Raw genomic sequence first — 12,390 nt, forward strand, 5'->3', positions numbered from 1 at the left:
TTGCATATTTATTTACTACTTTTCTTATGACTAAGCAATATACTAGAAAACAGGATTAGAAGATACATTGAAACAAAAATAATCTTGTTTTTTATTTCTGAAAAAATTGAATAAGAAAATTGGAAAAACCGAGAAACTAAAGTTTTAACTCCCTCAGGCAAAATGTACCTTAGCTGATTTTGTAGTTGCCTTTTAGTCATGTAATATAGCTCTTTGTAGGTTTTGGTCTTATAGACTCTTGCTTTTGAAATGATTGGAATTGAACGTTCCTGATGAAGGAAACTAATAAAGTGTTTTAATTAATCTAAGTACATGTAACCATAGCAAGACTTAGTGTTCGTTATTTCTAAGACATGTATATCTGAAGTTGATTAATCAATCTCTTTTTCAATTGCTTGCGTCAAACTAAAATGAGGAGATTTTATATGACTGCTATTGACAAAACTCTCGACCAACGAAGGTGAAAGGTTATTTCAGGTTTTGTTTAATGTAAAAAACAAACAATTGTTTGGTTTTTAAATTTTTGAATTTGATAAGACATCTGCATTTACCTATAATCAGCAACATGTATGTCATCGCCGGTTAACAACATATCAACACTATTGTGCTATTTCGTGGCGGTTAGTTGTAATTGGTGGAGGAAGCCGGAGAGCCCAAAGAGAACCACCGACCTTCTGTAGGAAAACTATCTAGCCTAGTAAATTAAGATTGGAGTCGAGCGCACCCGCCACGTGTGGGATTCGAACTCACATTCTCAGTGTTGACAGGTTAGTCAAACAGTAGTTCGACTAGTTAGACCACTCGGCCACCGAGGCCCCAAGCTATTAACCAAAGAAGGAATATCAAACATATTTATGTATTATATATTGACTTTTAGGTCTTTTTAGTATTTCATTCGACAGTTTTGAACATATACTAACAGGTACCCTACCCTGCTGCAAATTTATACGAAGCAATGTATGGATTTGTTCTTTCTTTGAACCTATCACTTAGTAATAACACGGATATACATGATGGAGAAACCATAGCTCATCGTCTTTGGGGAAACCAGTACCAGAGTAAGTGTAAAATAATTCAAACCACCAAGGGAGGTAATCAGAAATAAAAATAGGACAAACAACGTCATGGCAAACACAGTTAGAACAGGAAAAACATTGCGGAAAAACTAATTGAGCAAACCAAACGCAACTATAAACCGAGTTGAACTTAGACAGACAACATCATAGTTAAACAGTCAGAAAAAGGACAAACAATTCACAGTAACCATCAATTGAGAAAATCTTACCTAACAATAAACCAGGGTTGAACATAGGTGCCCCGGTTTACAATAGAAAATACAAAATATAACCATAGACGTAAAGACCAGAACGGAAAACGACTACAGGTAAACAACCAAAGAACATTATGAAAACTCTGATTAGTCGATCATGATCTAGACAACTCAAAATAATGACTGGTGTACTACAACACTTAGAATCAATCAGGTAATGCAGACTGTTGGCAATAAAATTGTGTGCTAGAAATGATAAAAATGAATCCGGCATCGCATTTCTTAAATCAAATAAAAGAAACATTCCATTGAAAAAGAAGGAAGGGTATATTGAATAATTTTGCATTGCTACTCGTATGAAATGAAGGAAAAATCAAGGCTTTTCAGTTTTCGAACATCTTACGAAAAGAAAAAAAATGACAAAACCACTTTAACAATTGATCAAATAAACAAATCAATATGTATAGCCTAATTGCATTTCATTTGTATATCCTCATTTAAATGTGCGATACTCGTACAGATTAATGCATTTCAGTAAGGTATGAGAACTACCAATTTACCTTATGAGTCAAAATTTATTTTAATATTTAATTTGATAGCTATTACTGGAAATATATCGCTGAATAGCAACGGTGACAGACAACAAGGTTACAAGTTTGAGCAAATTGGTGACGACGACAACTTTACTTTAACAGTAGGTTCACATAAAGCTTCCTGGTTCTTAACCACATAAATCATTCAGGTATACAAAGAATGTATTGTAAGTGGATACTCTTAAGATTAAAAAACATAAAATTTAAAGAATGATCAGGATTCAGATGACATTTGATTTACATTCATTTATTAACTTGTGTTTAGCGTAAACAGTATTTATGTCAGCTTCACATCTGCTCATCTAGCTATTATTACCCTTGATAGCACATCGTAGGTAAGAAGTACATAAGGGAATTATATAATCAATGTAAATTCATAATAACAATTTGTAATTGATGCGTTCTTTGCGAATATTGAAGATTTATTTCTGATCAGTAGTGTTCGAAACCAAGTACAGAAAATCCAGACAAAACACAAATTGTAGAGGAAGATAAAGAATAACACCAAAATATAGGCGTGTAATTGGCTATCCATGTAAAATGATTCAGACATAGGTATAGCCTATGTGGCAAAAGAAGAATATTTTTCTAAAACTCATATTACTTGCTGGTTTTTACTATGATAACTTCAATAGAAAAAAACGAGAATCAAGTCTAAAATTAAACATGATAAGCATTTTTAGTTATTTCTATGGTGCTGCTGATTCCTGCGGTCTCATGTGATGTGTAATATTTTTTGGTTATTCCTTTTATCCTTTTTATGTATTGTTAATATTTACGTCCAAATAAAACAAATTAACATATATTTCTTTTCACAAGGTAGTGGGATATTACTTCAGCGACAAAGGACAATTTACGGAAAATGATGAAGATCCGATAAAATGGATCAGTTCGGATCCTCCAAAGGACCACCCATACTGTGGTTTTAATGGTGAATACTGTGCTAAAGGTATATTAAACTAACTAAAAAGGAATAATTAATTAAATAACATAAATTAGAATCCATTCATATTTTCGCATCAGTCAACTGGTTGCAATATCCTTCCAGAGCATCCCTTCTTATAAATGGGTATGTTTAATAAGCAGGGATTGCGGTATGTTGCTTGTTTCGTTGTCCCTTTTCTTTTGACAAGGGAGTTATCTGTCCTTTTGACAAGGGAGTTGTCTATCCTTTTGACAAGGGAGTTATATGTCCTTTTGGACTGTTGATTTTGATTTCCCCTCTATCATCTACCAACATTTTTGTTATAAGTACTTTATATTGCAAGCTTTGTAATTATATATGCTGACTAAGGCTGATTGTGTGATTGATTTATATCTCACCTGACAAAAAAGACAATTTAATTATTTGAAAACCAATTAACGTGTATTTTAATGATTTGTGACTATTGCTCGGTCGTACCTTATCACCATTATTTTTCATGAAGTTCAATTTTTATGTTTTTTATTGTAAGTTCTCCTTGTACAATATAATGTTTATCAAACAGATATATATTTACAATGAATATCAATTAAAGAATTATTTAAAACTTTGCCAAATAAATGATTTAACGTAGATAGTTGATAACGAAAAAACAGACAACATCATGATCAAAGAAAAAGAAAGACAACACAAATTTACAACAACTACACAAAGAACTAAAGGTCGAACAACTCGAGATAAACTCTTGGACTCCGGAACTGTTAGCAGCTCCTTTTCACTAAAATACGTTAATGGGTCATATCCGATGATCTTACAATAACGAATCACTAATTTTATAAATCATCGGTACAGGTTAACTCTCTAACACGAAAATTATATTCAATGTACTTGAAACTGATGTTGCATGGAATTTTGCGTAGCACATATTTTGAAGTATGAATTTGTGGTATGAGTAAGATGTATTGACATTTTGCATAGATATTTTAAAGATAAACGATGACATTGTTGTTAATCGTCATTGTAATAATTATCGGTAAAACGTTTTTAAGATCACGTACACATCTGCAGAACACGATCACATCAGTAGTTGCTTACAATACATGCCACCATTCAGAAACCATGATTTTTGCTCTTTCTTATATCTATTTGTTTTCTGTAAAAAAAAAGTTAGTGAACCGTTGTGATTTTTTCTTTTATTGCTTTTTTTATTATTTTGTGTTTACTAAAACGGTTAGAGATTATGTTTCCTTTCATTTCAGGATTATCCCAACAGTCAATCATTCAAATTATCACTGGTTGCTTCATTGCTGTTGTGCTGCTGATTATCTGCTTAAGTGTCATCATACAGAAAGTTGTAGCTAGGTAAGATTACAATAAATCTTGCAATTGATTCATCCGGTTTTAATTTAAAGCAGGTGCTACCTGATGATCACCCGAAATTTTGAAAAATGCGGATTTTGCATGTTTGTTTTACTTGTTACTATACTTTTGGCAATCAAATTGATAACGAACTTTTACCCCTCAAAACGAATGTCACATTTAGGATTCGACCTGGTGCGAGGTTTATTAAATAAACTTCATAGTCTTTAGTCCGTACATGAAACTGCTCGACCACGACTGCCGACGTACTTATAATGATGACTCATAGTCTTTAGTTTTCTATGTTGTGTCATCTGTACTATTATTTGTCTGTTTGTCTTTTTATTTTTGGCCATGGCGTTGGCAGTTTGTTTTCGATCTATGAGTTTGACTGTCCCTCTGGTATCTTTCGTCCCTCTTTCATACTCTTAATGCTCTTTATCGGTGATTCTTGTCCCTACATGTACATATATGGGGTTTCATTCATATTCGCCCTATTTCATTTCTATAAAATATATATTATGTCTTGTATTTATTAACTATTATTTCCAAATTGTGTTATTTATTTTATTTGGGCGTTATTTGTTAACTTGAGTAAAAGAACGTTCAACATTTGACCTTTCTTAATTAATAGTATGATTTGAGTATTAAAATAATGCAGCATAATCATATAGCATTACTAAAATATAGAATGACAAACTTGTTACAAAGAAAAAACTTCTCTAAAACGTTCAATAAAAAGTCTATTTTTGGGGGATTTCTTGTTTGAACATTCGTTGATTGTCAACATAGTTGTGTAATGTGTTGAACCAATCCTGTATACGATTGTGGCTATAACACCACAGTCCTTTTACCTATGACTATTGTCACATTTAACGTGCAAGGACTTTCGATATTCATTTTTATTGAAGCAAATGTTCACTTATGTTGTTTTTTGTGTGTTAGTTTATGATACATTTTTATCAAACACTTTTACTCTGTTCAACCATCAGTAATCCGAAGAAAACAAAAGTCGTCAAGTGGTCCGAATAAACATCACAACAACTTAAGCTCTCCATTAGATGATATAAAAGTAAATACGGATTTGAATTACATAATCAAAATGTGACCTCATTTTATATTAATAAAGCATCTGCGTACCTTCATATCATGGCGTATACTACTCACATTCGTTGCATTGTTATAGGAAACTATATGTTTTGAAATTAATAAAAGAATAAAACGGGATTGTAGTCTCTCTCTTTAACAATAGTTTAGTCAATTTAATATCATAAAGTGTATTCTATTGTTGTTGTTATTATTGTTAATATTGCTACCATTCGTTATTATCATTATTATTGTTATTTCATTAATATTATTTTAATATTATGGTTATTATTAATATTGTTATTATCATAATTGATATTATGATGTGTCTTATTTTTACTGCTGTTCAGAGGAGGAACGACATTCTGTACATGTCTCGCAGATTTGTTATGTATTATCAATCGGTTGCAGTGCTAATGTGTCATTTATTATAATACCTTCGTGGTGTGAACATCACCTCGACATTCGAAATTTGTTGAATGAGGTTATAAACATAGGCAGTAATGATTATACTATATACATACTTGTATACATAATAAACAAACGTGGTAATTGTCATTATTTGTTGGGAATATACATATTTACCCCTTATTAAACTGCTAATTCTCTGGAGCTTATTTCGATTGGCATGGATATAAATTGAATACTTGTTTATTGTCTCGCCTTGATGGAGTCAAAAAGCGAGACATAGGTATGTTGTTTCAGGCGTCGGCGGAGGCGGCCTCAACAATGTATGAGTTTGGGATTAGGTCTAGTTTATGGTGAACCACTAGTGGTAGGTCAATGCTATTTGGTATGCAGTTGTATTAGCATTGGCACATCTCATTACAATGGAGATTATTTAGCCCCGCCCCCGCAGTCTTGGTCTATTGACTTTGAAACTTTGCTTAGTTTACATGTATTAGTTTGTGATTAGGTCAGTAAATGGGGAACCACTAGTGGTTGGTCAATGATATTTGGTATGCAGTTGTATAATCATTCGCATATCTCATTTCCATGGAGATTATTTAGCCCTGCCACCTCAGTCATGGTCTATTGATTTTGAAATTTGTGCTTAATCTATCAGTTTGTGATTAGGTCAGTTTAAAGGGGACCGTTAGTGGTAGGTCAATGACAATTTGTATGCAGTTGTATAAGCATTAGCACATCTCATTTCCATGGAGAATATTTGGTAAGGCCCTCAGTCATGGTCTATTGACTTTGAAACGTTTGCTTGTTTACATGTATTAGTTTGTGATTCGGTCAGTTTAAGATGAACCACTAATGTTAAGTCAATGATATTTGGTATGCAAATGTATTGGCATTTGCCAATGCATTTCCAAGTTTTGTTTTTATGGAGATTATATAACCCCACCCCTTCATTATGGTTCATTGACCTTGAAACTTTTTCAGTACTATTTGGTAGGCAGTTGTATTAGCATTGGCACATCTCATTTCCATGGAGATTGTTTAGTCCTTTATCTTCAGTCATGGTTCATTGACTTTGAATATTTGCACAACTTACATGTTAAAATACGGATATTTTAATTTCAGCATTTGCATTATCAAAATAACAAATAGGCGAAACATATCTCTGTGTTAACAGTTTATGGAATTCATTTAATTGATTTTCAGATTGTTCTTCTGAACAAAACATTTTGAATACAAAATGAAAATTATAATTATTGGACTCTTTCTCCATTTATCAGTACAAAAAAAACGAGAAAACACAATGACGAACACAGTTATAGTAAAAAAAATTATTTTAAATAGTTTTTCGGGTAAACATTTTTCATTTTATCATGAATATGATTAAAATACACAAAACAAGGTTTTTTTTTGTCTAAGATTAACGTTTTCGCTCACAGATTTGACAAATATATTTGGATATTTCATTTGAAAATCGTCGTTTTTAACCGTCTTACTTTGCAGCAACATATGGAGACTTTAAGATACCTTTTATGTTTTAGGTTGAATGAACGATTTTCTTTAACTGTATTGAATTTCAATGTTTATTATAACGAAATATTTAAAAAATGTGCCTTTTAATTTTATCGAATAAAAATTCCTGCCATTTCGAGAAATAATCTTTATTGATAAAATGTACCCCCAAAATATAAAAAAATACAAATTTTCTTTTGTGAAAGTAATTTTTGATCATAAAAAATCTTTCAATGTGAAACTATATTTTTCATAAATGCAATACAGTACATTTGATATCAAAACATGAACAAATCGATCTTTTACCATATTTAAAATAGCCAAACGGAAGCTGAAATCGTACTACGTGACATGAAAAGTTTTGCACATGGCACCTAGGCTGTCTTCCCTCCTGTAACTGCTATTAGAACAATCATTAATAGTAAATTTACATCCATCTTAAAAAAATAATGTGTTATATGAACATACTCGCCTACCTACAAATATATATTTAATTACATGATCTTATAGGAAAATAAAAACAAAAGAAAGTGAAAGTATATGGAGAATTAAAAGGTCTGAGTTGTCCATAACCGAACGGTCTATGTGGTCAATGTCGAGGGTAAGTTATTTTGAAACTATTAAATTTATTTCATTCATTTATTCATTCATTCATTCGATCATCAATTCATTCATTTATTCATTCATTCATTCATTTATTCATTTATTCATTTATTCATTTATTCATTTATTCATTCATTTAATCAATCAATCAATCAATCAATCAAGTCGATCATTTATTTATTTTATTTATTTATTTATTTATTTATTTATTTATTTATTTATTTATTTATTAAGTAATTATTCAGAACGTTGGAGTGCTAAAAGCTTCACATTCATATCGTCAATATTGAAAATAATAGTGTATAAGTAGAAAAAAAACCACGCAAGTACATGGCTTAAAAGAATAACAAGAAGAAGATAAATAACATTCCAAAAGATTAATATACATTTCTAAGACCTTGCAAGACGAATTCCACCAAAAGTTGAGGATGAAGTCAGGTTCTCCAGATAGATAATAGTTCCTGCTCCACTAGGGGCACACTTGGTGTTGCTTATGTCATCAAAAAAATACATTCAAGATCAAAATGAAAAAAAATGATATTTTAACTTTTTCATTGCATTTACCTTCTTCTGAAAACAGAAACAATATGTATATTAATGTATATATTTTAGTACTTTACTTTAATTCGTCATACACATATATGTGACAAAAAATATTAAAACAAATATCAACAACTGTGCATATTGCATTGCAGGTATCAATTCGATCAGACCCGTCCGAGGAAACGGTAGATACCAGAATGACAAAAACTGCATACTACAAGGTAATTTTATTCTTGGACGGCATAATTAAGGATTTCTTAAACAAGAAGTCTAACTATTTGTCAACGCCAAGACAAACGCGTAAAATGTGTAATCATGCGTAGCGTTTTATTATCAAAACTCACAATGTAAAAATCGCCAATATCGTATAGGTCAACATTTTTTTTAGGTACTTGGAACATTAGATTTTAACCAGGTTTTCAGAAAGAAAAATCAGGTTATTAAGTTGGTGAAGTACGGCCAGCGGTGCGGACAACTGGCGGATGTCAACAGTTTCCGCGCAATAACTTACGGACCGTTCAAACAATGTTTTTCAAATTTAATTTTGTTGTTACTTGTCACAAAAATGAGATCAATTTAGATATTGACGATTTTCACTTTAACAAAAATGACGAGTTATTGTCCTTGGTATATTTAAAATGACACTTTGTCGTTTTAGTGGCAATTACTTATGAACTGTTCAACCATTGCTTTTCCATTTCTAATAGTAGTTATTGATTAAAATATACAGGTCAAGTTAAATATTGACGATTTTCATTTTTACCGTTTAGGAGTTATGGTCCTTGATATGTTTTAGAATTGCACCTTATGTCATTTCCGTATAATAGTCTATGAACCGTCCGACCAATGCTTTTTAAATTTCAATATGTTGTTACTTATGACAAATCGTGATCAATTTCAAATTGATAATTTTCACTTTTGTCGTTCAGCAGTTATGGTCCTTGATAGATTTGAAAATAGGTTCAGAACGTTGCGAGTCAAATAAGCCTGAAAGTGTTTTCAAAATTCAGAAAGCCCGGTTTGATGTCAATTTGACTGCTCATTTCTTGTTACACATATTTTTATCAATTAAAATTGTAATCTCCAGTCTATGACACGATGTTTAGTGATAAAGAACTAGTTGCAAATCATCATCAAAGATACCAAGCTTATAATTTAGCAAGCCAGACTCTACATACAACTCGTTGCTGATGCAGCCATGAGATTACGAGTTGTAACAAATTTTTTGGTTTGTATTAATTTGCATTGTTATGACGTTGTCATTGGAAGCACGTGCAGTCATAAATGCTGCATTTTTGCAATTGGAAATAAAATATATTTTTGATTGCCTTGCAATTGTCGTCTGCCAATCAAAATTACTGATTCCTAAGATACATACATGTACTGTAATTTTACACGCATATTTTGATGGGCACTTATATTTGTAATTCTCCTTATCACTTTCATACTGTGTTGTATTTGAAATATAAAAATTAACTGTTAAAGCAAATAGCACAGCTACATTGAATCTTTGTTTTTGTTTTGGCCAGAGAATAAAATAACTTTATATTTGGACGAACGTAGGGAGGGAGAATAAAATCCTAAAAATTGACTTGTAATGACCTGTCTTATGTACAGAATGAAGCATAACTTTCATTCATTGTCTTCCACAGTTAAGATATACAACATCTAAATATTTTGAATATAAATTGTCCTCTCACACTCACTCTAGATCTCTCGTTCGATCGATAGGATCGTTCGTTTAAACTCAAAACGATAGAACATATGTTCGACTGGGAATGATATTCAACAATTTATTGTTTCTTATTTATCATCTGATCTTGTATTTGTTTGTTATAACTTTGCGCAAAAACTTAATTTGATCTTAATGTTTTTGGTATAACCTGTATTTGTACGGTCTTGATATGCTCAATATCTTTTATTATTTTCTAGGGTTCACTTGTATCCATTAGATCGTACACAAAGATGCAATCAGATAAAATGCCGAATTTTAAGGAATTGCGCCAGGTATGAAAGAACATTTAAAACGGAAATACGTCTTATGAATACAAACCAATTATATTTCTTATAGTTCTTTCGTTATATTTATAATCATTATTGAGTGCAAATTATTATTATTATTTTTATTATTATTATTATTATTACCATTTTAGTATTATTATCTTTTTTATTATCTTTATTGTGTGAATGTTTCGTTTGACTATCTCACGATTTTTGGTATCACTTGCTCATCAGTAAAGAAAAGGCACAAAACAATGTGTTTTATTACGCATTTTGAATATATATATATATGTTGTACAAAATGATTTTATCGCAATCATTTCCGGTTTTGTGTGTGTGTGTGTGTGTGGATAAATAACTTAGGGAAGAGGGGTATCAGATCGATGTGCAAGGGGAAGTAAATGTGGCGTCATTTTCTCGATGAACAAGGGTGTAACATTTTATAAAAAGGGACAGCAATTTGTTGCTTTTCGTTGTGCAATAGTAACTGCAAGGTCTCTGATGTTCATCAAAACAACAAATTCAAGACCTTCTGATGTGTTGCCTGTTTCCGACTTCTTTTATCAAATACACAAATGTATAAAAGTATATTTTGAATATCCATCAATGTGACATCAACAAAATAGAACAAAAAAACAAAAGGCAATTTGCAAACTACATCGATGAATTTTACTGTGCGTATTGCTGTGTGTTTATTTATTCCACATTGGCAAGAGGTATAGGGGTAGGGTTGATATCTAACAAAACATATTTAACCCCGCCGCATTTTTACGCCTGACCCAAATCAGGAACCTCTGGCTTTTGTTTGTCTTGTATGTTTTTTAATTTTGGTTCAGTTATATGTTTCGGAGTTTAGTGTGACGTCCATTTTCGCTGAACTAGTATACATTATTGTTTAGGGGCCAGCTGAAGCCCGCCTCTGGGTGTGGGATGTTCTCGCTATGTTGAAGACCCATTGGTGGCCTTGGGCTGTTTTCTGCTCTTTTGTCGGGTTGTTGTTTCTTTGACACAATCCCTGTTTCCATTCTCAATTTTATGTTATATGAATAGTTTGTTGTGTTCAGTGTAAAATTTAAAGAAAGACCTCAGTAGGCGATTATAATGTTTAAATAGTAATTTTGAATTAATTCATTTTTTTAACAAACAGATGAGAGAGCTGGATCATAATAATATCGTAAAGACGGTTGGCTTTGTAATAGACCCACCAGAGCTGTTATACGTATCAGAGTTTTGTTCTAAAGGAAGTCTGATGGTTTGTAATTTACCTTTTCAAATATGAATATTCTTCAACAACTATAAATTATTTTCGGCATTTAATGACTTAAGATATCTATTTCGTTTTGTTAAAAGAAATGTTGACAAAATACTTGGCTTCTTCAAAATGATTACTAGTATTTCAGCCAAAAATATATACAACAGATTATTCTTATATCTTTGATATTTAGTATTGAAACAAGAATATACATTTTCCGTTCATTATTATTTCAATTGCAGAAATCCGATCGTTTAGGTAAAACTTACAATTTTTCTGTCCTTGTATTTTTAATGAACAAAATTATTTAAAAAGGAGTGTTCATTGTGTTTTACAATATGATTGCAATGACTTAAAATGTACATTTGGGATTTCTTTTTTTTTTCATATTTAACAAACAACTTTATATTTGATTTACGTTATTCAAAAATGAAAAAGGTCAGTTTTCAAAACTATCATGCTATCATTGTATCATGGTAGCATATACGCTATGGTGTACGCTCGTAGAATTTATCCTAGGTCGGATCAAAACAAAGATTATATTGGTGATGTCTTATTTGTCAACTAATATAATGACTAATTTCAAATATTGGCCTTGCTGATAGTTTAAATAATCAGGAAGCGTCAAAATTATTTGGACTATTGAATTAACTATTGCCATCTGATATTTCAGGATATTCTGGAGAACGAGGACATAAATTTGGATTGGGACTTCAAGTACTGTCTTATGTGGGACATTCTAGAGGTAAATCTTTCTTGAATATGTAACATAACTTTGGAAATGTACAACCTTTTATTTTCATATTTCTCTATACCTTTTTGCTTATTGACGTAAAATTAG

The 12,390-nt window shown here is 31.4% G+C and overlaps 1 protein-coding gene across 1 annotated transcript in view; it reads left to right on the forward strand.

The window, feature by feature from the left end:
• Positions 1–12,390, forward strand: part of LOC127712017 (atrial natriuretic peptide receptor 1-like) — a 58,972-nt gene that overhangs the window by 36,690 nt on the left and 9,892 nt on the right. The window contains exons 7-15 of the mRNA XM_052218175.1: positions 923–1,058; positions 1,870–1,964; positions 2,683–2,812; positions 4,045–4,147; positions 7,661–7,751; positions 8,449–8,517; positions 10,229–10,303; positions 11,445–11,549; positions 12,223–12,294. Of these exons, the coding sequence (XP_052074135.1) occupies positions 923–1,058; positions 1,870–1,964; positions 2,683–2,812; positions 4,045–4,147; positions 7,661–7,751; positions 8,449–8,517; positions 10,229–10,303; positions 11,445–11,549; positions 12,223–12,294 (876 nt within the window). The remainder of the gene's footprint in view (positions 1–922; positions 1,059–1,869; positions 1,965–2,682; positions 2,813–4,044; positions 4,148–7,660; positions 7,752–8,448; positions 8,518–10,228; positions 10,304–11,444; positions 11,550–12,222; positions 12,295–12,390) is intronic.

Source organism: Mytilus californianus, unplaced genomic scaffold (assembly GCF_021869535.1).
Source record: "Mytilus californianus isolate M0D057914Y unplaced genomic scaffold, xbMytCali1.0.p SCAF_8, whole genome shotgun sequence".
Classification (NCBI taxonomy): Eukaryota; Metazoa; Mollusca; class Bivalvia; order Mytilida; family Mytilidae; genus Mytilus; species Mytilus californianus.